Source organism: Crassostrea angulata, chromosome 5 (genome assembly GCF_025612915.1).
Source record: "Crassostrea angulata isolate pt1a10 chromosome 5, ASM2561291v2, whole genome shotgun sequence".
Classification (NCBI taxonomy): domain Eukaryota; kingdom Metazoa; phylum Mollusca; class Bivalvia; order Ostreida; family Ostreidae; genus Magallana; species Magallana angulata.
Window position 1 is genome coordinate 6,348,212 of NC_069115.1, and position 27,274 is coordinate 6,375,485.

At 34.3% G+C, this 27,274-nt stretch overlaps 1 protein-coding gene across 2 annotated transcripts; it reads left to right on the forward strand.

Annotated features, from left to right (window-relative positions):
* LOC128183927 (unconventional myosin-VI-like) lies at window positions 1–27,069 on the forward strand. 2 transcript variants are annotated; one of them, XM_052853159.1, is made up of 32 exons: window positions 1–94; window positions 3,912–4,044; window positions 4,254–4,323; window positions 4,691–4,764; window positions 5,410–5,539; window positions 6,139–6,303; window positions 6,453–6,550; window positions 6,931–6,945; window positions 9,326–9,490; window positions 10,183–10,263; window positions 10,831–11,014; window positions 11,907–12,051; window positions 12,299–12,456; window positions 13,053–13,144; window positions 13,256–13,328; window positions 13,872–13,999; window positions 14,238–14,333; window positions 14,789–14,980; window positions 15,262–15,355; window positions 15,772–15,902; window positions 16,400–16,607; window positions 17,393–17,483; window positions 18,717–18,867; window positions 19,221–19,361; window positions 20,469–20,545; window positions 21,023–21,101; window positions 21,268–21,317; window positions 22,457–22,561; window positions 23,616–23,719; window positions 24,153–24,287; window positions 24,522–24,734; window positions 25,077–27,069. In XM_052853159.1, exons 2-32 carry the CDS (start codon window positions 3,928–3,930, stop codon window positions 25,268–25,270), a joined length of 3,756 nt encoding a protein of 1,251 aa, XP_052709119.1. In that variant the 5' UTR covers window positions 1–94; window positions 3,912–3,927; the 3' UTR covers window positions 25,271–27,069. The 2 variants fall into 2 exon arrangements, with proteins under 2 accessions (XP_052709119.1, XP_052709120.1); XM_052853160.1 differs by lacking the exon at window positions 6,931–6,945.
* Window positions 27,070–27,274: the final 205 nt, after the last annotated feature.

The following is a 27,274-nucleotide window of genomic DNA, read 5'->3' on the forward strand; positions in this document are numbered from 1 at the left end:
TTATAGCATGTCAATTCACCGGTACCTGTAACCGGAAGTCACACCTGATCTCGCCGTAGACCTTTGAGACGATTGTTTTGCTGTCCCGAGGGAGGTAGGCAATAATATTTACCGTATTTTTTAATGATTTTATTAAATCTTTAAAGGTATACTTAATGTCATTCACTGAATTTTATAGAAACAGATGTCTTGTGGTTATCGTGTGGTACTGTGTACACAAATTCGAGATCCACCTTTTTTTTTTATAGTACTGTTTTTTTAACGTGCATATCGCGATAAGCAGTCTAAGGCCACGGGGTTTATGTTTCGACTCGTAATGATTACAGATTAACAAAGACTTGAGCTTTTAACATTATGTAACAGCGGGAGGGTCAGTAGACAATAACTAAGGCATTCCGTCTGACGCATCATCGACAGACGTATGTAGCGGGGCGGATCGGTCCCTCTTATCAGAAAGTTTACAGAGCTCGGGGTTAATTATTTAGGGACCATTAGCTACCAGGTAATCATTGAATGCAGGCATACCGATTGACGCCTTATTTTTAATCCATGATTTGATAGTTTTCTTGAGATTAAAACATTCAATACATGTCAGAATCAACACTATATTTTCCCTTACAAAACAAACAAACAGGTATATTTTGAAATAATAGAGAGGTTAAGCATTTGAACATGTACGTCTACGGGTACGTGTGGAGCTACAAGTATGTTTACACGTACACGTACCAAACTTTATGGTATGTTTAATAATCTGTACGTGTAAGCGAACGTGTAAAATCATTAGATTTAATATTTTCAACATGTTCAGTTTACTCTCACTGTTTATCAAATAATTCTATGAATTTGATGAAACCAAAACCACAGTCGTCCTCAATTTATCGTCTGCTTTAATTAAAACAATGCTTGATAAACACAAAGTCCATATTTTTATTTAAAAATGCTACAAATTTTCACCTACGTGTAATTTTGATTCTGCACGTTTTGTACAACTTGTAGATTTACGCGGTATACAGAAATTATGACGTAATACACATATAACTAGGGGATTCCCCTAATTACGCGTACTCGTACACGTACACGTTCAAATGCTTAACCTCTCTAATGATGAATGACCTAAAATTTTAACTGTGTATAATGATAATTGTCTACATCTCTTGATGTAGCCTGAGTTGGTTAGCAAAGGTTTGATACTCGTTGAAAATTTTACCTTTAATTTAAGGGTACTGATTAAAAACCTATTTATCTTTCCAAGAAATGCTTTAAGTTTTGAATAGTTTTTTGTACCAAATGAAATTATCTTGTAAAGATCAAATTATACAGTTTTTATATGTAAATATTTATAAGCTGATACATGTATTGCAGTGAATTTGAAATTACTTTCATGTATGTTAATTTAGAACTTGATGGAACTTTATTTCATACGTATACTCATCATCTACACATATGTGTTGCTAAACAGAATCTGTTTTTTTTTTTTAATTATATCAATTTGTGCAAAAAGTGAATTTAATACCTGTATGAATGATGCTACATTCTTATTAATGAGAAAGAACCAAAATCAATATTGTGAGCACAGAGTATAGCTAGCTATAGATTTCTGTGTTAGTAATATATTAAATATGGAAGAAGAGAGAAATACCCAGGTATAGATCTACTACATGAGTAGATTGCCATGGAAACGAGAGAACAGGTGTATATTTTTGCTGACTGTTGAAGATGACTGCGTGTTAACTTACCTAGACAGTCTAGAAATCAGTCAATAAAAGCGCGGCTCACTGGAGTGAAATTCACTGTCATAATTATTGGGTGTAGCAGGCTGTGTGGAGTGTAAAATTTGCAATTTTTTTCTTCAGAATATTGGAGGTTTTTGTTGTGTCTGATGAAAACATATGACTGCTTATTTATATATAGTCATTACAATACCTAGGTGTGTGTATTAATTGATCAGTAATTTGTCCTCAAGAAAATGTACAAATGTTGGAGAGAGAGAGAGAGAGAGAGAGAGAGAGATTAAAGTATGAAATAATTAAGGTCGCTGACATATGTTAACTAATGTATGTGTGGCTTTCGCTATTGATTGTAGCATTGACAACAATCTTTTGTTTTCTGTATTTATATATACAATGTAACAGATAGAACATAAATCATGCTATAACTGTTTTAATGGCCATCAGTCAGTGCAGTGGCTGAGCTTGCTAATGCTCTCTGTGTTTGTTATATTGCTAATCTTCTGACTGTAGGATTATCAAGCAGCCAGTCTAGCTTAGACTTTAATGTAAAATCTAAAGGGATCCCCCAGTTCTCTATCCTTAATATTACTCCTTCGCCCACCATAACCTTTTCCTTTTAATAGTAAAAATTAAATGCAAACCCTGACTGTTACCAAATTCTATTAATTTCTATAATAAAATTGGCTTTGATGATGTTGAATCGAAGAGGAGAATGGACGAATTATTAATTTCAATACAAAACAGTGTACATTTATGTCTAAAAAATTTTTTAAGGATATTGCACATAATAGCAGCTACAGTTTCTTCATCATATAGATTAAAGAGATAGTCAAGGTAATTAAATTGAGTTAATTAAGGCACAGAGCTTTGGCATCCCCTCAGAAAACATCATAGCAGTTTGATTCCGTGATTCATTTTATTAATTTACGTAATGCGGATCCAGTATAGGATACATGTTTTTCCTACAGTGAGTAAGGTTCGTTTGCTTGATTCTTCTCTCATGAAGGAATAAAATTGTGTACATTAGCAATTAACCCTTGCCAGAAATTTTCACTGATGACTATTAAGTCATCTTCATTTCAGTATTTTTTAGAAATTGGTCTCAGACTTCAAATGAAGTATTTGAAAGCTAGTAAGGAAGTGTAGGTTGTATAAGTCATCCATCTGAATATTTTCAAACCGAGTCTGAGTTACACAGGCCGGCAGCTAGAGGTTTAGCATCTCTCCTTGTATATATATAATTGTGGACAGGTCTAAGTCACAGTGTCTATATATAACTTTGGACGTGCATCTGTACATCAAAAGCTTGTGGGCAAAGTATTAATTTAAGAAGCTATCATTTTGCCTCATAAAACTAAATGTGCATGATAGATTGCCTTAGATAACCTGAGGTCAGCATGGAAAGGGAGATTGCTCAAATAAATGGTTTTAAAAAAGAACTATTTCATGACTAAGACATGAAGTTGTGATATGTCTATGGTAACTGCTCTATATTATTAAATTATTTGAATCATAAGTCAACTCAATTTGAAATCATTTATAATTAGCATTATTTAACAGACAATGATGAAACTATATACATGTGTTACGGTACTTGATCTATATATGCCAGTAAGGTACACCTATTCAAATTATAAACAAGGTATACCTACCTTTACGAAAGAGTATAAAATATATATACCGGTAGTATTTTATAATTCCAAGATACTACACAGTTTATGAATACCTTTTATATACGATCGATGCATACATATCTTTTAAATTATTATTAATATATAGTTTAATTAGTGAATATACACCTTTATTATTTAGCTAGTTTAATTTACACACCTTTATTGTTTGAATGGAAGCATCTTAATTTACATACCTTTATTGTTTGAATGGAAGCATCTTAATTTACATACCTTTATTGTTTGAATGGAAGCATCTTAATTTACATACCTTTATTGTTTGAATGGAAGCATCTTAATTTACATACCTTTATTGTTTGAATGGAAGCATCTTAATTTACATACCTTTATTGTTTGAATGGAAACATCTTAATTTACATACCTTTATTGTTTGAATGGAAACATCTTAATTTACATACCTTTATTGTTTGAATGGAAACATCTTAATTTACATACCTTTATTGTTTGAATGGAAACATCTTAATTTACATACCTTTACCTTTGTTCACAGATCTAACTGACCTGCCATGGATGGGGGTAAGAAGGTTTGGGTCCCGCACGCCACCGATGGCTTCAAGCTGGGACGCATTGTGGACATCGGGAGTGACAGCATTGCTATAGAACCGTTCGACGCCCCGGGGACTGTAAGTCTATATATCACCCTCATTAAACCCGCCCCAAGGCACAGAAATAAAAATAAAGATAGTAATTATATTTTAATTTACAGGAAGTCTGGAATTCTCTCTCTGTTTCTTTAATGTGTTACATGTAGTAATGTAAAGGACTCTGCTTGTTTTGTGTGGGAGTTTTGTTAGGTTTAATATTTTTGTTATTTTCTGATTTTTTCCTACAGACCATTAATGCTATCTATGATAGGACATTTCCTGCAGAGGAATATGACAACAAAGATGTCGAGGACAACTGTAAGTATATAGCAGGGGTTTACTGGACTATTGTAGATATCTGAGTTATAAACAGAAACAATGATTTCAGTGATTACATGACAAGCAATCTGGTAACATTGATTAAATATTTGGCACAGAAATCAAAGATAGAGGTCTCTCTTGCTAAAAATCTCTTCTTTACACAATATGAGAAGTTAATGTTCATAACATCCATACCAGCTTGCTCGTTTTTATTCATAAATCGTAAATCCAATTAAATGCTTACTAAACATTTGACAAAAACAATGTATAATTTATTTTTTTAGTAGTTAATCTGAAGCTAAGTGAATGTATGTTCATGTTCTGTCTTTGATGTTGTCTGAAAATGAATCTGTGTGCGTTACAGGTGCTCTTATGTTTCTGAATGAGGCCACATTACTGAATAACCTGAGAATACGGTACATGAAAAACCAAATCTATGTAAGTAATATTTACTTGATCCATGCGCATGCAGATAGAATCATAAGAACTGGTCAATTTCAGGGTGATAGAAATATTCTGCTCAGAGGTTACTATGTATAGAGTCCTTAGCTTGGAATATGTCCATCCTTCTTTCTCATACGGGTCAATTATACAACATGTAAATATTATTCCTCAATTGTTTTCAAAATGATGAACTATTGTCATTTAAGCAGTGATCTTTTAAAAAGTACCTAGTTTATTCTGGATAATATACTACAACAAAAATGTCCAAGTTTTGGGCCGTGAATCTAAATATTAATTGTCCCATGTTTTATCATGTCAATGTGGGTTCCGTTTCTTTCAGTCCTTTTAATTATTGTTATTTATATATTAAACTGTAAATTCCTTATTTTACGCGAGTTCTTAATTCCACGATTCGTCTGTTTTGCATCAAATCACAAGAACATTAAAATTGCGAACACCAATTTTTTGTTATAATTTAATATACAGTAGCTCAAAACTGTCTGAAAAATAAAAGCGAGATTTTAAAATCTGCTCACAATTTTACGCATATATCAATTCTTCGTGTTAAATAAGGAATTTACAGCAATCTTAATTGCCCCTGTTCAATCGTGGTATTTATTTATTCATTTCTTCTTGTAGACGTACACTGCCAACATTCTGATTGCTATTAACCCTTACTATGAGATCCCCGACCTCTATACGTCCAACACCATCAAGAAATACAAGGGAAAGTCACTGGGCACGCTCCCCCCTCACGTCTACGCTATAGGTAAATAGATTGAAACTTAAAATATAGCTTTGTAAGCATACAAGATTGCAACTTGTTATCTTTGCTAGTGTTGGAATCATACAAGAATACAATCCTACAGTTTTACAAATGTGAAGTAGCATTATGCAAGATATTTTAGTACATGTACTTAAAAGATTCCTCAAAACAATAATTTCAAATAGTTGCAAAACTATTGAGATTGTTATAAATTGTATGGATCTGCAGATCAAAGACAATTCTATTATGAGCTTGTATGTGGTAAGTGATCGGGTTAACTGTGGATTTTTAAATGACATTATTTAAAGAAGCTCAGACGAGATATAATTGGTAATGAGTCCAGTATTGTATACACACTAGGTTTTATAAAATCTGAGATGCATGAAAGTTAAGTTCAGAAGTAAGAGAATAATACTACCAGTAGGTAAATTAGAATTAAGGAAAACGAAGATTCAGTAAGATCTAACTAAAGGTAATTGAGATTTGATAAGATCTGTAATATTAATTGAGAATCTATTATTGTATTAAGCTAGTTTAGCATGTTGAGATACTGAAATACGTGTCACTGTGGTAACGTAGATGAGTTGCTCTGGACATTTCAGCTGACAAGGCATTCCGTGACATGAAGGTCAACAAGATGAGTCAGTCCATCATCGTGTCTGGAGAATCCGGGGCCGGAAAAACCGAGTCCACCAAGTATATCCTGAAGTATCTGACCGAGTCCTGGGGCGCTCACATCAACCAGCTCGAGCAGAGGATACTCGAGTGTGAGTTTTTTACAAGATTTTTATTATCCCAGTACATGTACTACAATTCAGAATGAGAGTTCTTACCATGAAATTCTCTGAATAATAATGTATCAATTGTTGGTGTCAAGAACTAGATATCAGTCTATGCACGCTTTGTCTTTAAACAGCAAATCCACTGTTGGAGGCCTTTGGGAATGCCAAAACTGTCAGGAACAACAACAGTAGTCGATTCGGAAAATTCATTGAAATTCATTTTGATAACAAGGTACAGTGTACATCAACAATGCTATAAGATATCTAAGACAAATGCCAGGTGTCTTACACGTACACACTAAAATTATCAAGATCACAGACTAATTCCACGATCACAAAGAATTTATTCCAAACTGGGCTGTTAATAATGTGTTGTTTTTATGTTAGTGTAAAAAAAATACATGTATATACGAAAACATGATAAACTTTAGACTGAATTAAATTTTTTCATACAAATCATGTTAAAAACTTGAAAATCAAATCATCATACAAAATTTCAGAATTAAATCTTGTTTCATACAAAAATCAATTAACTTGAGACTAAAATTTATTTTATTTGATAAATCAATTTTGAAAAAATTGCCATGGTATTTATTAGCCATTATTTTGCAGGCTGCGAATCAGCAAGTATGTATGGGTGTGGAGTGTGGTAGATTTACTGCTGACATATATATCTGTATATTGATACTTATATACTTACTTATTTATATATGTATATTAATACTTATATATTACTTACTTATATGACTTTGTACAATGCACTGACATTTCTGTTCTCGTGTTACTGCTTTGGACAGGGATTTTAATCAGGTTCATGAACTTTGACTTCTAAGGTCAATTGCTAAAAACACAAATTTTGTACAAGTAACTATAAAGTCTGTGTTGAAAACATGTCTTAGTTACAATCATGGTTCATAATAACTATAGTAATTTTGTGTAATGACCAGATAGATTAAAGATGCTTTTAATTTGAAGTCTGTGAGAGAAAAAAAATCACTCGTCTGCAGGGTGTTTAGTTCAATCGAATTTTTTTTTTTTATTTGACAAGAATGCCTTCAATTTAATTTCCAACTGATTGTCTCTCTGTAGCCAGTGACCTTTGAACCATATTAAGATAAATATTAAGACATTATTAGTATTGAAAGTCTAGGTAGGATCCACCACATTCAAATTCTATTCAACCATATTTTTTTCACTCTATTTCAAAACCGATCTTTGAAAACTTTTCAATAAAAAAGTTATAGAGTTATGGTGTGTTGTGGATCCTATACATTATGCAGTATTTATACACTAAGTTATAGAGTTATGGTGTGTTGTGGATCCTATACATTATGCAGTATTTATACACTCGTCTTTTAATATTCTCTATGTTTAATACACGTTAGTTTTGTGTAGATTTTTTTCTGCAATTTTCAGATTTATATTTACATTTTTATCCTTATTTTTTTCCATTTTTTTAGTAGCTAGAACCTCTTAAAATCTGTGTGGACTAATGAGAAATCAATTCAGTCATGTGGTTTATATGTAAGCTAGGTTGGTTTCTTTTTTTTTTTAATGAATGCTGTTTGTTATGTGATTGAAACTCAAACTTTGGAACATACATACCTTTTATATGACTCAGAAAATTTATATGAAGTTTGAATTCTTAAAATTTGGCAGCAATTAAAAGTTTTGGCTTGGGTTGATACAATTTAAATCTCTATAACTTGCATGTTATTTCAGTGAGCACATGCAGAATTTGTAGATTCCTTTCAATAGTAGCGATTTCTTACTCTCTGTTTCTTACAGAAAAAAAATACTAAACGATACATGTATTGATTCAATTTGACACTATCACAATGAATAGAGGGACTACTAAGAGTTTCTCTATGATCACCAGTATTGCCTTGTATACAGTTTCTCTATGATGACTTGTATACATACAGTTTCTGTATGATGACCGGTAGGGTCTTGTATACAGTTTCTGTATGATGACCAGTAGGGCCTTGTATACAATTTCTGTATGATGACCGGTAGGGCCTCGTATACAGTTTCTGTATGATGACCGGTAGGGCCTCGTATACCCTTTCTGTATGATGACCAGTAGGGCCTCATATACAGTTTCTGTATGATGACCAGTAGGGCCTCGTATACAGTTTCTGTATGATGACCGGTAGGGCCTCGTATACAGTTTCTGTATGATGACCGGTAGGGCCTCGTATACAGTTTCTGTAAGATGACCAGTAGGGCCTTGTATACAGTTTCTGTAAGATGACCAGTAGGGCCTTGTATACAGTTTCTGTAAGATGACCGGTAGGGCCTTGTATACAGTTTCTGTATGATGACCAGTATTGCCTTGTATGTACAGTTTCTGTATGATGACCAGTAGGGCCTTGTATACAGTTTCTGTATGATGACCAGTATTGCCTTGTATGTACAGTTTCTGTATGATGACCAGTAGGGCCTTGTATACATTTTCTCTATAATGACCAGTATTGTCTTGTATACAGTTTGTCGAGTTTGAGCATGGTTGAGAATTGACCCTGAATTAATTCCATTTCTCTTTGAGACTGAAAAGAGGAATGCATGATAAAATTACCATTAATACGACACATCTATTGTACATGCATATATCATAATTATATTATAATATATAAGATATACAATGTTAGCATGCATACAGTATACTCAGAACAAATTTCTATAACACAGCATGTGCAGTGTATTTTTTCAAGATTTTGGGGTACAATAATTGTGCATTTTTAAACGAAAAACTACTTGTTATGATTTTTATTATAATGTATTTAATTATTACGTCTTTATGGAAGCGAAGTCTATCCAGACAAGCTTTTTAAAAGTCCTTTAAAGGTTATTTAATTTTAATTGCAAGATTCCTTTAAAATTTCAGTGTGCATTTATAGTGTGTATTTTTACTTTTTTTGGGGGGCGGGGGGAATAAATTAAAAGTACATATCTACATGTAGCTTTGTTTTTAAATGGGTTCTAGTTTTGTTTTCCCTGATTTCAGAATTCCGTGGCTGGAGGATTTATCTCCCATTACCTGCTGGAGAAGTCGCGAGTCATCGTTCAAAGTCGAGACGAGCGTAACTATCACATATTCTACCGGCTGTGTGCCGGGGCGCCCGAGGAACTACGCAAACAACTGAAATTAGCCTCACCCGATCAATTCCATGTAAGTGTTGTCAATATAGTTATTGAAGTTGTCTCCCCTTGAATGAATGAAAAACCTTCTTCTGGAATATGCATGTTAATTTTAAATGAACAGTGTCTCCAGAAACCATAATTGATGTCAAAGATTCTACACTCTTTGTCCTGGTCCACCATAGATTTTCATGAATAAATGAAAGAAAACCTGTTTTTTCGTTAAAATTTTGAATTTTACTCATTCCTGAACTTTCTCCAATTCTCCATAGGAAACTAACCAATGTAAAATTGTAATTTTACTAAATGAATGTAATTCCCATATTGAATTGTAGGTAAATAGTTTTATTTATTAAAGAATATAAAGTAGAACGGATATGGGTATTGATTTATCAATGCAGGGGCAACTCTGTCATATGTTAGAATGGGATCATGGTATTTCTTTTTTATCATTGTAAGTACCAGTATGTTTTTGATTAGAATTTAAATGCTGAAAATGGTAATTAATTCAGTATAATTATGACTTACTTCATTGATAAATTAGTTTTGTTTTAGTTCACCATTGGCAATGGACCATGTACCTTCATTATCATCATTCAATTTTACTTTGATTGGCATGTTGAACTATTATTTGGTCACTGCCATTTTCTTATTGGAGTACATTTGTATTTCCCGTTGCTGTCGTGATGTGTATGTTCTACTGTTGCCGTGTTTTTGCTGTAGTATTTAAACAGAGGATGTACACAGTACTTCTGTACTCGAGAAAACGACAAGAAACTTGGACAAGACAGAAAAAGTCAGATGGTAGGTGAAACCAGCTAACCTGTTCAAAGTTACTTCCTTTTAATTATTTAATATTTCACTCATTTACTGAAGGATCACTATCCAATTAATTTATTTTAAGAAAAGACTAAAAAATAATTAATGGATTCAGTGAATTCTGTCATCTAGGTTTTTTGTATAAGACATTCAGCTAGTAATGTTTTATGTTTTGCATGATTTTACTCTCACCTGTCATCCTTACTATGAGTCTCCAATGAGATTCAATCTTCTTGTTGTCACAAGTATTTGTTTCTGTCATTGTTCATTAGTCTGAGTGTCTGTTAATTTTGTTTTTGTGTGTCTCTCTCATACTTTTATTAATAAGTTCTCTTAGACTTAAAATTCTCTCTCTCTCTCTCTCTCTCTCTCTCTCTCTCTCTCTCTCTCTCTCTCTCAACTAATTTTTTTAATCTGAAAACTGATATTGCTGATATTAAACTTTCTCCCTCTTCTCTGTGTATCCATCCATCTGTCTGTTTTTCTCTGTCTCTGTCTCTCTATCCATATAACCTATCTGGTAGCTATATATTTTATCTGTCACACTTGCAGTACCTGAAGCAGGGTAGCCTCCACGACCCAGTGCTAGACGATGTCCGAGACTTCCAGGTGTGTGACAGTGCCATGGCTCACCTGGGCATCTCTAACGAGGACAGGCACTCCATCTACACCCTGGTGGCCTCCGTCCTACACCTGGGCAACATCACCTTCGAGGAAAACACAGATGACACAAAAGGTAAATTATAAGCCCTTAATTTTGACATTTTCCTGAAAAAGATTCATTCATATTGAATGTGTTTTCGCTTGGGCTTTTATACTTCTACAATTTTTGGGAGTTGATTTTAATCAACTCTCCTATGCAGTTAATCTGGCAAACCGAAAGTGAAACAGTGTTTCGACCTAAGCACAAATCATCACCGCTGACAAGACTAAGTTCTTGAAAATAATAGAAAAAAATTCGATGTAATGTATGCTGAAGCATTGTTTATAAGGAAACTTATCTATAAACACTTTAAAAATAGTAAAATTTTATATACTACAAACAATTTAGATGTTTTTGTAGTCTCATATATTCCTACGCCAGAGTTAATACAGTCTCGTTCAACCAGACACTCGGCTGTCTCTGTAAATCTGCGACAAGCAGAGAGGGGGCTCTCTTGCTTGTCAGATATTAACGGAGATAGCCGAGCGTCTAGTTAAATGAGACTAGAATTCGATATCAATAGTGCTTGGATCCATACAATTTTTAGAATTGTTTCGATAACTGATACATACCAGTAGTTGAAATCTATCTTTAAATATTACACAACATGATTCATGTTGGGTTTCTCGAAATTCTTGTCGGAAAAGTCTAAAAATTCATATTAAAAAAAAGTGCGTAATTCAAATACAAACTAGAAACTAATTGCCATGCCAGATGATTTTGTTTAGGACTTGTAGTGCCAAAAAGCCTTTTGATATGTAAATTGCCTAAAGGACTAAATTGTGTTTAAAGTTCGAAAAGCACATGCTTTTTAGTATCTAAAAAAGGTGTGAAATATGATTTTCAAATGTTGAAAGGCAAATCTTTCTTTACCTGACAGGCTGTTGTAAATTAAGGTAAATGTGTACAATATTTTACCTGACAGGTGGTTGTAAGGTGTCCCCCTCCACAGAGACCTCCCTGGACACTGCCTCCTCGCTGCTGGGTCTGCCGAAGGAGGAACTCAGAGAGAGTCTGGTCTCGAGGATCATGCAGACTGCACGGGGTGGATCCAAAGGAACGGCCATCAAGTGAGTCGGCTCTTTGAAATCAACATGATTTGTCAGGCTTTTGAGCTAAGACTACGCAATCTTATATATTTCACTTGAAACCAGCGTCATTTTTTACTTGTTTTGATAAGATTGTCGCAGTCTTCAGAAAGTCCAAAATCTTGTTAAAATGGTTCTAAGACCGTATTCAAGTCATTCAGTGCTAACAATGAAGAGCAACTATCCCCATCATTTACATGTACTAATTGTTCTATATGAAACTTTACAGGGTACCTCTGAAGGCGGGTGAAGCGTCCAGCGCTAGAGACGCCCTGTCCAAGTCTATTTACAGTCGGCTGTTTGATTACATCGTGGCCTGTGTCAACAAAGCCATTCCTTTCTCCTCCACTGTCAGCTATATAGGTCTACTGGACATTGCTGGATTTGGTGAGCAAACATTTTATATGTCTATATATAATGGGCTTTGCATGGTTATAAATCAGTCCTTAGTTCCTCAGCCCAAACATTTGTAAATATTATGTAGCTAGATTGGACTTACTGCAAGACTTCTGAGTGCGAGGAGGAAACAGAGAAGACTTTCAGTATTACGCTATATGTATATGAAATCTTTTAATTGTTTTTTGAAGTCAAAGTTTACAAAATATAATGCTGTGGGCAAGGATTCATTTCAAGATTTGAAAAGGGGAAATAACTCAATTTTCTTTAATTAATCTTCAAATAAAAAAAAAATGATCTGTTCCCCTTTTACAAATTGCAATAAAAATTATCAATTTGGCAGTATTTGACTCATTGCAGAAGTACCTGAGAAAGTCATCTTGAATGGGGGGGGGGGGGGAGGGCTTTAAAAAATTGTTTTGTATTCTAAATTACTGCCAAAAAATGTATGCTCATATCATAATGTAAATGACATGAGCTAGGCTGAATTTGCCAAAAGCTTTAAAATTTATATAATGACTGTATTCTATGCTTCTACATTATAATTATAATTGATAAAGGAAAATTATACATGATGAATTTTTCAGAATATTTCCAAGTGAACAGTTTTGAGCAGTTTTGTATCAACTACTGTAATGAAAAACTACAGCAGTTTTTCAATGAGAGGATTCTCAAAGAGGTAAGATGGCAATATTTAAACATCTCAGAGATCAATGAATATTGCATGGACCTCAGTCAGACTCATTACATGTATGATGTATTTGTATGAACAGTTTAGTGTATGTTTTAGGAACAAGTTCTGTACGAGAGAGAAGGACTAAATGTAAAGAAAATCACTTGGACTGATAACCAGGATTGTATAGGTATGTACAGGAGTAAATTTATCTCTGATAAGTATGTACGAATGTAAATCTATCTCCCATAGGTATGAAAAGGTGTAAATTTATCTCTGATAGGTATGAACAGGTGTTAATTTATAACAGGCATATCCAGGTCTATAACAGGTTTTTACAGGTGTAAATCTATAACAGATTTGTACAGGTGTTAATCTATAAAAGGTACGTACAGGTGTAAATCTATAACAGATTTGTACAGGTGTAAATCTATAACAGGTATGTACAGGTGTAAATCTAACTAATAGATGTGTACAGAATGTACAAGATCTACACAAATGTATGTTTGGTATATTGTGTACAGGAGTATATGATGAAGTGTTTTGGGGATCACCATCATTTCATGTACATGTGTCTGTATTTCTTACTCTTTAGAATTAAACTTCAGATGAGTACAAATATCCCTACACATCAAATCACAAGTATCTGTTGTGTGCTTAGTTTTATTACTAATAAGGTTAAGAAATGTCATCTTAGACTGTTGTACATATTTGCTGGTGTTGTTTTACACAGAACTGATTGAGATGAAGGCCAATGGAATCTTTGACCTCCTGGATGAGGAGAGTAAACTGCCCACCCCCAAACCCGAGCACTTCACCATGGAGGTTCACAACCGCAACAAATCTCACTTCAGACTCAGTGTATGTATTCTTATTTTCTTCATGTTTTGAAGCCTTTTATGCCTTCTCAGCCCAAAATTAAAAAAAAAATCATCTTGATATACATTCACCAAAATCAATGGTAAACAAAGTATAATGCTGCACGTAGTATTTATTGAAGTAGCATTTATTTACTATAATTCTCTAATTAAAAGACCACCGTGTTTTTTCTCTACGTTAATTACTTTGATGAATATATTTTGGTTTGGATTTTTTGTAGTTGCCCAGAAAATCGAAGTTAAAAATGCACCGTGACGTGCGCGATGACGAGGGCTTCCTGATTCGTCACTTTGCGGGGGCAGTCTGTTACCACACCGTAAGTACCAGAATGTAAACTTACCACAGAACTATAGCTGTCCTGAAAATTCACATTGATTACTGACTGTACATTGACAGTATGCATGTTTACAAAAAGCTTGGCAAATGCAATGAACTAGATGTGTGCAAAACTATCAATTGTTTTGAACTTATTTGATATTCAATTTCCTTAAATCATAATTCTATTCTTACACTAAATCAAAGAACATTTTTTTTTAGTTAAAATACTACTTGTAAATTAATTATTCTGCTCAAAGTTTTTTTTATCACCCTCACAAACTATTGAAGAGTTGATAATGGGGATTGTCAATAATACACAGACTTCATTTTAATACGAAAACAAATTCCACCCTACTGAGGTTAATAAGACTTTTAAATTATGCTTTATGAACCGGATGTGCACGAGTTGTTGGATGATACTGCTACGTTCAAGTTTTTTATCTCTCCCAACAGACTTTGTTCATAGAGAAGAATAACGATGCTCTCCACGCATCGCTGGAGTTCCTGATACAGGACAGCTCCAACAAGATGCTGAAGACCATGTTTGAAGGGATCCAGGTCTCCTCCGGAAAACTCAACTTCATCAGCGTCGGCAGCAAGTTCCGCTCCCAGCTGCAAACCCTGATGGAGAAACTCAAGAGCACGGTCAGTCCTGTGGTTTTATCAATGTTTGTTGAAAACCAATTTTTCGAAAAATTTCGTTGTTGGGTCAATGCAAGGAATCAAATGTTCATCAAAGTGAGAAAATCAATAACAAATTTAATGCATGCTTAGGAATGGTCCAAGAATTTAGGTATCAACTAAATTCAAGGTTAATGCAGTTAAAGGGACACAACTGTCAGAATCAAAGTTGTACAATATTTTTTTAGATTAAATATTTGATAGTTTTTGATGCAAGTTATTTACTGAATGTAATTTTTCTTTAGGGAACAAATTTCATCAGGTGTATCAAGCCCAACTTGAAGATGGTGGATCACCTGTTTGAGGGGGGACAGATTCTTAGTCAGCTCGAGTGTTCAGGTAAGGTACCATTTATACAGAAAGTTATTGAAGCACAAAGTCGGCCATCCTACATTCTTTTTAGGAAGCATATCAAATTGACTGTCAAATTTGTTGTTTAAATGAATAATGTTTCTGTAAGCCTCTTAGTTAATAAAAAAAAACCAACAGAGAGGCTTAGAAAAACTGCAAATGATTTTTAAGATAATTATAATTTAGTATTAAAATTCATTTTAAATGGATTTAAATTATCACAATGATTATAAAAATATTTCGATTTATGAAAACTATAAGTTGAACAAACCATTAGATACACACACATGTATGTTCAAGTTGCATTTCTCATATTGAATAAACACTTAGATTAGCCTGAATCACTTTGATGAATTTTCCTGACATTAGTCACCCTGTACTAACACTGCATTTTGATTGGTCAGGTATGGGCTCCGTGCTGGAGCTGATGCAGCAGGGGTTCCCGTCCCGTACCCAGTTCTCGGACCTCTACAACATGTACAAGAAGTATATGCCGGCCGATATAGCTCGTCTGGACCCCAGGCTCTTCTGTAAAGTAAGTCTATTCAGTGGCGGTCAGTTTGTACCACAGTGAACTTAAGACTATAAGACATTATAAAAATTGATTTGAACAAAATACTGTATGCAAAGTAATTTTCGCCCCATGCAGTTTTTACCCCAGCTTCCACACTTGCAAACAGTTTTGTCCCGTCTTGAATTCGCCCCGAGACACAGTTGTGTTTAAAGAGAGATAATTTAAGACGGAGTTTGCCAAGTTTTAAATTCTTTCATAAAGAGGATGGCAAAAGGGGCAAAAATTAAATGTTGGAAAATATTTCCCTGTATACAGTAGCTTAATTGTGTGGACCCTATTCTGTAAACTTATAATTAAGTAAGTCTTTTCAGTGAGGGGCTTTTGATACTATATATTATAGTGAATTTCATTGATAGTGTGTCTTTAATACAGGAACAATTATAAACAATGAACAATCATTAATAGACGAGCAATTTTTACATGTTAAGAAATCTAATATCTATACTTCTTCTTTTCAGGCTCTTTTTAAAGCTTTGGGATTAAATGAAAATGAGTTCAAGTTCGGTCTGACCAAGGTCTTTTTCCGTCCCGGAAAGTTTGCCGAGTTTGACCAAATTATGAAAAGCGACCCTGAGAATCTGGCGATGCTGGTTAAGAAAGTGAAGCGATGGCTGCTGTGTTCTCGCTGGAAAAAAGCGCAGTGGGGAGCCCTGTCGGTTATCAAATGTAAGACTGTCAGTCATGTGTGTATGGAAAAATAGCTATCTTTAGGTAAATGGATATAAAATTAAGAGGGCTTGACAATAGTTGACATTTTTACTTGGTCTGTTTTGATGTACTGTGATATAGATATAGGATATAATGTTCAACCTAAGATTATTTGATTTTTTAAAGCTTATAATGTGACTAAAAATCACATTAATTTAATATAGAGTTGAACTAAGGTATCTTTCACAATCTAATATTGAATATAATTGATTTGTTGAAGTGATTTTTAAGTCACAATCATCTATAGTATACTTTAACTATTTTACCCTTGATATCTCGAATATTCTGATATCTTGAAGTTTTTAACCAGTCCCTTCTAGTTTGAGATAACGAGGTGTGACTGACCATGTACATGTATAATTATTTTTTGTTTGTAGAGATAGTTTAAATTAAAAATTAATGCATTTCAATTACTGTGGTTTCCTCAATATTCATTGAATATCACTTTTCATGGATTTCGTTGTTAAGTTTATCCATGAAATTAAATGTTCATTGAAGTTCAATTAGTTCTACTGGCAATTTGTATTGATTAAGAGTCATTGGTCACAAGATTATGTATCCTTGAAACAGTGATTTTCACTTTATCCACGTAAATGGATATTCTTGAATATTAATGAAACCACAGTACCAGTCTGAGGTACATTAAAATGGGTGGGTTGGGGTGAATGCTGCCTGAAAATGTCATGCCCTTATTCATTACAATTGATAGTTAATGATAAAATGCTGTTTGTTGTTTCCTTTAGTAAAGAACAAGATCCTGTGGAGGAGAGGCCAGATCATCACGCTTCAGAAGACGGTCCGCATGTGGAGGGATGTCAGGAGGTTCAAACCTAAGTAAGTACAGGGAGGGTAAAGTAAGTATAACTATAGGGGAAAAGGTAAAGTAAGTACAACTATAGGGGAAAAGGTAAAGTAAGTACAACTACAAAGTAAGTACAACTATAGGGGTAGAGGAGGGGTAAAGTAAGTACAACTATAGGGGTAGGGGAGGGGTAAAGTAAGTACAACTATAGGGGAAAAGGTAAAGTAAGTACAACTATAGGGGTAGGGGAGGGGTAAAGTGAGTACAACTACAAAGTAAGTACAACTATAGGGGTAGGGGAGGGGTAAAGTAAGTACAACTATAGGGGAAAAGGTAAAGTAAGTACAACTATAGGGGTAGAGGAGGGGTAAAGTAAGTACAACTATAGGGGAAAAGGTAAAGTAAGTACAACTATAGGGGTAGGGGAGGGGTAAAGTAAGTACAACTATAGGGGAAAAGGTAAAGTAAGTACAACTATAGGGGAAAAGGTAAAGTAAGTACAACTAAAAAAGTAAGTACAACTATAGGGGTAGGGGAGGGGTAAAGTAAGTACAACTATAGGGGTAGGGGAGGGTAAAGATCCAAGTAAGTACAACTATAGGGGTAGGGGAGGGGTAAAGTAAGTACAACTATAGGGGTATGGGAGGGGTAAAGATCCAAGTAAGTACAACTATAGGGGGGAGGGGTAAAGTAAGTTCAACTATAGGTAAAGGGGAGAGGAACAGACCCAAGTAAGTAAAATTAAAGGGGGAGGGGTAAAGTACATGTAAGTACAACTTTAGGGGAGGGAAGGGGTAAAGTAAGTTCAACTATAAGGGGAGGGGTTAAGACCCAAGTAAGTACAACTATAGGAGGTGTGGTAAAGTAGGTACAATGGTGGGGGTAGGGAAAGGGTAAAGACCCAAGTAGGTACAATGGTGGGGGTAGGGAAAAGGTAAAGACCCAAGTAAGTACAATGTAAATCTGTAACTCTCAAAATATCATCTTGAACCTATTAAGCTCTAAATGTGTGAGGGCCATCACAATATGTTAGATATTCTCTTGACCCAACCAAAAAAAAGCAGGTAGGGGTCGTAAACAATTAGATATTACTGTATCTCTCTAAATTGGTTTAATTTGATTTGTTCAATTAGATCTTTACAGTATAGCGGTTGCCATGGTTTCATTGTTGACCTCGGTCTATATTTAACATATTCTCAATAGTAACAGGACAATGTTTTGAAGTTCGTTAAGAGGCATATAATGAAAATGATGTTGTTTTGCAGGTATGAGATGATAGTCCAGGTGAAACAGTCCCAGGGACAGCTATCTCGCATGGAAGAGATCATCAGTCAGCTGAAGAAGGAAAAAGAAACTGCCACAAAACAGGCCAAGCTGATCGAGAAAGCTCTACAAGACTTCATTCACAAGATCAGAGTAAGATTAGCTCCATTGTTACCTCCTTCTCATGTTTCTTTCTCATTTGCTTTTTCTTAACCTGTCTATTTTACTTGACATCTGATCTCCTCTCTTGCTTCCACATCTGTCTTTCTTTCTCCTCTTTAATATGTTCTCCTTCCTCTATTTTGCCCATATTCCCTCTCTCTTTTTCTACTAATAATTGTTTTTCTCCCTGTTCAAACAGATGAATGGTTTCTTGCTCTGTTTCTTTCTGTTTCAATGTATGTCTGTCTGTCTGTCCCTCTGTCTCTCTGTGTCTTTGTGTGTGTGTGTGTCTCTCTCTCTCTGCTGTATCCTATCTTAATCCCTTTCTCTCCCTTTTCACACAGACAACGAACATGTCGGCGGACGAGATGCAGAGGACTATGAACCACCTGCTGAGTCAGATGGACCAGACGTTCCAAGATCTGAGGAAGAAACTGGAGCAGGAGAAGACCAAGGCAGAGCAGGAGCGCCTCAGGAAGATACAGGTCTGTACTCCACAAAATAACAGTAGAAAGGTACCTCAGCAGGTTACTGTAGTTTACAATAACAGTAGAAAGGTACCTCAGCAGGATACTGTACTCCGCAAAATAACAGTAGGAAGGTACCTCAGCAGGATACTGTAGTTTACAATAACAGTAGAAAGGTACCTCAGCAGGATACTGTACTCCGCAAAATAACAGTAGGAAGGTACCTCAGCAGGATACTGTAGTTTACAATAACAGTAGAAAGGTACCTCAGCAGGATACTGTACTCCGCAAAATAACAGTAGGAAGGTACCTCAGCAGGATACTGTAGTTTGCAATAACAGTAGAAAGGTACCTCAGCAGGATACTGTAGTTTGCAATAACAGTAGAAAGGTACCTCAGCAGGATACTGTACTCCACAAAATAACAGTATTAAGGTACCCCAGCAGGATACTGTAGTTTGCAATAACAGTAGGAAGGTACCTCAGCAGGATACTGTAGTTTACAATAACAGTAGAAAGGTACCTCAGCAGGATACTGTAGTTTACAATAACAGTAGAAAGGTACCTCAGCAGGATACTGTAGTTTACAATAACAGTAGAAAGGTACCTCAGCAGGATACTGTAGTTTGCAATAGCAGTAAAAAGGTCCTGTATGGAAGATAAAGGTTGGCATCCTGAAGTAACCATGTTAGGGAGGGTGGTTATAAAGTGAAATACAGGTTACACTAACTTAGGAAATGAACCTTGGGAATGCATGGTTTGGATAAATAGGGAGGGTATGAGGAATGTTAAAAGCTGAAGAGGTTGGTTTAATAGTGAGGTTTGTAGGGAGGGGGACTAGGCTTAGATAGGAGATAGGGCTTAGAACAAGGATTTCATGGTGAAAACAAATCAAAGAATGGAAAACTACTCTAGGATTGGAAAACAGTTTAGTTTATGACCAAAAAGATTGAGTCGTTTACGTAAACATATAATTCTCAAGATAGGTATATATAGCAATCATTGTGTTCTGAGATAAGGGTTCAGCAAGGGATATTGTTTTAAGAACTTTTAAAGATACATAATGCAAAAAGTATGGTTATAGTGTTTTAGATTATTTATTAAAATTGATATTTGACTTCTGTAGGAAGAGATGGAGAGAGAAAAGAAGCGCAAGGAAGAAGAGGAGAGAAGGAAGAAACAGGAAGAGGAAGACAGGAAACTGTATGTTAAACAATCACTTGTTTAAGCCTTAAGCCAAAAATGTTTATTCTTTTGGTTAAACATATCTCAAGCACTTATTTAACCCATAGGCCAAAAATATTTATTCTTTTGATTCTCAGGCCAATAATATCAAAATATAATGTGGCAGGCAGGTAAAAAAATTTTATTGCAATATTTGCAAAGGGGAATAACTCAATTATCATAATTTAACTTAAAATTGAAAATTAGTTATTCCCCTTTTACTTATGACAGTAAAATTGGTCAATGTAGCAGCATTTGGCCAGAGAGTCAAAACATTGAATTTTTTTAGCCTTATTATCTCATACATGTAGCAACAGTAACTTTTGAAATCATTGTTATTCACAACAGTCCCCATTCTCATAGCGTAATTTGTTACAGTATATTATTAAATACTGGTCAAGAGTTCAAATAATCTAATTTCTGGTGACTTCACTTGATATCTTCTTACGATTACAGGAAAGCAGAGATGGAAGCAAAACGAAAGAAGGAAGAGGAGGAAAGAAAGAAAAGGGAAGAAGAAGAAAAGAAACAGAAGGTATATACAATCAAATAAAGCAGTGGGTACCACAGCAACAGTATTAGTATTTTTTTTCTGTTTCATTTTTGCTGCATAAAAAATTTGTAGAGTATTTTACATGTATATAATACATATATAATGTATGTTTTTCAATCATAAGTCAATAACTCGATTTGTTTTGTAGGCACTTATATCAGCACAGCTGGAGAAAGAGAAGGAGGATAACAGGCGGAGGTAGATTGTTATATATATATATATATATATAATGTACTGTAAAACACGGTTAGAGGATAACAGGCGGAGGTAGATTTGTATGATGTACTGTAAAAAACCCTTATAGTGAACACGCTTAATAATGAATTGACACTTACAGCAAAGTGATTTTCATTCCCGGTGATTATACTACATGTTGTAAACTTGACGGATATAATGTATTATGCTTATTTAAGGAATAAGGAATCATTCTTTTGAGTATTATGAGGTGAGAATTTCAGTTGGGGTGTGATCAAATTCAGTAAATCCTGAAGAGCTTTATGATAGATTTGATCACGCCCTGACCGAAATTATCACCTCATTATTTTCAGATAATGATTCCCGGTTACTTATATTTATATAATTTTAAGCCATCGCATGATTAAATATTTAAATACAAATAAGCAAACCCGGCTGGGGCCTCAATTTGGCGTCATTGAAGTTGTGGGTTATATATTACAAAATCGATATGTAGTGTTATCACAGGCAAAGACACTGGTAAATGTAAATATAATGAAGTAAAATCACTTGTCCCTGGCACTTTGTTTTTACTGTAAACACTTATGCCATAGAATTTTTCAATGATAAAATCATTTAATGGGTCAGACAAATTTTACAGAAAAAATAATGAAAAAATAATAATTTCTTTTATTCAATTCAGTATTTTATTTTTAAAACTTCCAAAATTTGTATGTTTTAATGGAAGTATGATTAAATTTGATTTGTTAAATTAGTGTAATGAATATACTGTGGAATCATTAAAATTTGTGGGGGCCAATTTTTGTGGATTGCTTAAATGTTACAGGTTCGTGGGGAGGTAATTTCGTGTACGGGTATATTCCTATACATACAAAATGAAACATGATTGTATTACCCTAATTTATCAATTCGTGGAGGATGTTAATTCGTGGATGAAAGGTACCCACGAATTCCACGAACATTGAGCCACCACAAAATCTAATGATTCCACTGTACTTTGATCCTACCAACACCATTTAAACCAAAAAATTTTTTAATCATTAGTTGCAGCCAACATCCTGTGATAATTTACAAACTTAATTGATTTGCAAGAAGAAATGTTTGGTCATTGAATTGATATGCATTGTTTTTTTTAATATCAGACAGGAGATCTTGGAGCAAGAGCGACGTGATCGTGAGTTGGCGCTGCGTCTTGCGTCAGAAGATCAGAACGAGGTTGAGGATGTGGTTGTCCCACCGCTACAGAGGTATGAGTTGTTACTGCTTAAAAAATCTCACAATAAACATAAATCAACACTAGAAACTGTTGTTTACTGGTAAATATAGATAGTATTACAGTGGTATGACTTCTCACAATAAACGGCAAATTAAAACCCAAATATATATTAATTTTATTGCTTTAATTTAGTCAGTACTACGTACAGAGATAGGAGTCATTACTGTATATAAAATGTTATTTGAATGGCAAATCAACACTGGAAACCTTTGACTCGTAAAACCTCCTAGATACAAATTGTCAGCTTACCAAATATTATGCATTGATGTCAAATCAAAATTAGAAATTTTAATCTTCATTAAGTTATGGTAATGTAATTGATATCTTTATAAAGACCATCTTTTGGTTGTTATGGTTTAATAAGGTACATGTAATTAATTAAAAGTCTTTATTTACTTTTTGTTAATTATTCTTTTTACTTTACCATATATTATTTTTACTAACAGCACTGGGGACAGTAAAAAGTAAGATATTTCCCAAAATGCATCACATTTCCCAACATGCATCATTATATCTAAGTGTTCAATGAACTTGTTTAAATGAATATTCCAATTGTAAAAGCGTGTACATATAATTTGACATTCACTTCTTTCCCTTTGCAAATCTGCTCAGCGCTAGAATATTGCGATGTGGTTAAGTTCTAATTTATTTTTTGCTAAAAAAATAAAATCATGTGGAAAAACTCATTAGACTGGCCATTGAAAAACAGTATTTTAAAACATGCTTTCAAACATCAAACAAAAAAATTCAAACTTAATAAATGTCAGTCAGTGTAACTTAATGAATAATAGATATCTGATTGATACAAATGACTGTAAGGTGCTTAAATATACAATAGACATGCTTTACATACATACAGCCATTAAGTTTTTCCTATCCCTCTGCACTCTACTCCAGCAATGTATCACTGTGCCATTGTTTGAAAGATAAGCTTGGGCTATTTCTAATCTTGGAAGACCTTTTAACAAAACAAGCTTTGTTATATATAAGACTAATTGATTTTTAATATAATTTATTTGTTTTAGATCTGAGGAGGTTCGAGCCACACGGGCCGCTGCTCTACAGAAGAAATATGATCTCTCCAAGTGGAAGTATGCTGAGCTGAGAGATGCTATAAACACGTCTTGTGGTAGGTTCCATGAGCTTAACAATGCCAATATCACATCTTGTGGTAGATTCCATGAGCTTAACAATGCCAATATCACATCTTGTGGTAGATTCCATGAGCTTAACAAATGCCAATATCACATCTTGTGGTAGATTCCATGAGCTTAACAAATGCCAAAATCACACCTTGTGGTAGGTTCCATGAGCTTAACAAATGCCAATATCACATCTTGTGGTAGATTCCATGAGCTTAACAAATGCCAATATCACATCTTGTGGTAGATTCCATGAGCTTAACAAATGCCAATATCACATCTTGTGGTAGGTTCCATGAGCTTAACAATGCCAATATCACATCTTGTGGTAGATTCCGAAAACAAAGAGGTGTCAATGATATTACTATGTTTTGTTTCAAATAAGATTGAGACATTATTTTGTTACTGTTAATGTTTCAGACATTGAGCTGTTGGATGCATGTAGAGAGGAATTCCATCGAAGACTAAAGGTGTACCATTCCTGGAAACAAAAGAACAAGAAGAAGTCTGATGAGAGAGGAGAAGAAAGGGCCCCAGAGAGTGTTCTAACTAATGGTGAGTGACCAAGAGAGTGAGAGAGAGATTTGAAAAGAGTTTAAAAGAGTCCTGAGAAACTAGTATCTTATGGTGAGTGGAAAGAAAAGAGAACATCCAAAGAATATGTTTTCTTATTTTGAGAAGAAAAGATGCATAGAAACATAAAAAGGATGATAGACATTGTAATGATATGAGAGCAATTGCTTCACTGAGTGCCTTAAAATTGTAAATAATCCTGATGTATTTTTACAGCATCTGAGTCGCGTCTGGCCCCCAAACAAGGTGCTCCCACCACAGACAACCAGCAGAGGTTTTTCCGAATTCCGTTTGCCCGCCCCTCAGACGAGTTCCGTGATGATCCAACCCACAAGAAGCATGGTCAGTGGTATGCCCACTTTGACGGTCAGTACATCGCCCGTCAGATGGAGCTGTACCCAGACAAGAATCCACTGCTGTTAGTCGCAGGTGAGAAGGCCAGGGTATCAGGAACCTTCGTATAACTGTATTTTTTTTGGGGTGCTGTTTATTGCTGAATTTTGCATATTAGGATGTTTTTATAATTAATAATATTCTTATTGTCAATAAAAACAAAAATCACTACAAGTACTTATTTTAGAAATAAAAGGCAAAAAATTGCACCTGTTAAAAAAGAAGTAAACAGTTTCATATAATTATGACCATTTTGATATTTTCTGCAAAAAATCAAGACAAGTATGTTGGTCATAAAGTTTGATATAGATGAAGTCTTTTGTTCCTTAATGATATGCATAGGAAAGAATGATTGATTTTACATTGTGTCCTTTCCAGGTGTCCATGATCTACAAATGTGTGAGTTGAGTTTGGATGAGACAGGACTCACTCGTAAGAAGGGAGCTGAAATCCTGGGCAAAGATTTTGAGGCCGAGTGGAACAAATACGGCGGGCGAGAACTCCTGAAAAGCTGTGGAAACCGCATGTCCTCGACTTTCCTCCAAAAACGTCTTGGAGTTGTGAGGAAGTGATGACAATATTACGTAGCATATAGGCTTTATACTTATAATTCTGTGGGGACCATTAGTGGGTAGTCTTCTTTATTTATTGAATGGAAGCTTGAAAAATATTTCTTAATGAAAATATATTTTTAGGAGAATATAATTTTTTTTCATGTCTTGTTGAGACCAAATCTGTGAGAGTTATCATCTTTTGACTTTGTGTAGAGGGATTATCTCCCTTTGACTTTGTGTACATTGTAGATTTATCTCCCTTTAGCTTGGTGTACAATGAGATGGCTTTACTATTCATGTTATGTGTGCAGATTAAATCTTTTGTGTGCATTTAGTATTGTTTCAAAGTGCAGTGGTGTAAGCTTTATGTTTGTTAAAGGCCAAGTGTAGGCCATTGTTAATGGTTGTACTAATTGCAGGAAAATTGCAAAATGTGCTTAAATATTTAAGTTTATAAGATTACTGTCTTTATTAAGAGTTCATAGTTATATTATGGTAATGGATGATCAAAATTGATACATGTAACTTTCTTGAATCTGAAATTCATTCATTGAAATTAATTGAAGTAATAAAACAGGAAAATCATGCCCCAAAATGCATGTAGTGAACAGTAGGAACACAAGACATTTATTGATCCTTACTGGTCTCTCTGCATGGAAGAGCGTATCCATTGTTATGTCTTAGATCTACAAATGGCCATACACAAGAAGAGCTCACAATACTTTGTAGGAACCAATCAGATTTCAGTATTTTATTTGCATTTTGATGTTAGTTTAGCATTCATCATGATAGTCACAATTTATAACTTTGTAAATTTTACAAACAAACTCTTAGGTCCATTTTTTTCCCTATCCAAATTAGAATCAAAATGCCTTAGATTTTTTAAGGTGTCATATTCTGGAGTTGTGAAACACTTTTTTTTTAATTTCTTCTTCTACTAACCAAGATGTTATTATTATCAAAGAAAATAGATATACATGTAGTATTAATGTTTAAAAGTGTACATTGGCAAATGAAGATGTATTTTTATATACAGCTGGACTGGGGAGAAGATTTTGTCGGAATTTTTTTTTTTGGAAATTTTGTATTTTACAGTTTATACACAGGTTATTATTTTTTTAAAGGAAATCCATCACACATTTGAAATGCCTTATTTCATTTTTGTGCTAATTATGGCATTTACTGCTAGAATTATGTTTCTGAACAATAATACATTCATAACAACAGTTTTTGTTAATATTAATTCTGTAATGTTTCTTGTGAAAATTTTAAGCATGAAATATTTCCTCATGTTTTCTTAATTTTGTAAGGTAAAGATTTTATGAGGCTGAGCAGTAAATACAGTTAACTTAACTCTATCATGTCAACACTTTGATTTGATGATCAAAATAATTTTTTTTGTGCATTAATTGACTCTATACTTTGAGAGGTACTGGTAGGTGTTAAGAAAGATTTATAGATCTATGTTAAGGATTATTTCCACTAATTTGATTGTTAAATTCACCCTGACTAATGACATATGTGGTAGTGTTGTGTAGTTTTGTTACAGCTGGAATCATCACTCCAGATAACTGTTAATGTGAAAGTATTGCATGGTTGTTATACGTGCACTTATACACCTGTACTGTACTATTATTCAGTGCTGTAATATCACCCCCGATAATGGCTACAGTGGGAGTGTTGCATGGTTGTGAGAGGAGCACACTCGGTGCTGCATTCATCAAAGTTCCTGTGATGAGGTGTATTGGATTTATATGTGTTGTCTATTTTTATGTACAAATAAATTTGGCCAATAAATGTGTGCAACCCTAGAACAATATATCATTGTTTTATTGTACTCACCAAAATGGCAGCATTCGAAACACTGCTGATTTAATTTAAGCTCAGTGCTTTTATTGGGCTGTATTATATCAAGCAATATCAAGTACAGTTGAACTTCGATATCTCGAACACTGAAATATCCCGTATGTAATAGATATGTCAAAGTGTTTATTTTTTAAGTATTTTACCCTCGATATCTTA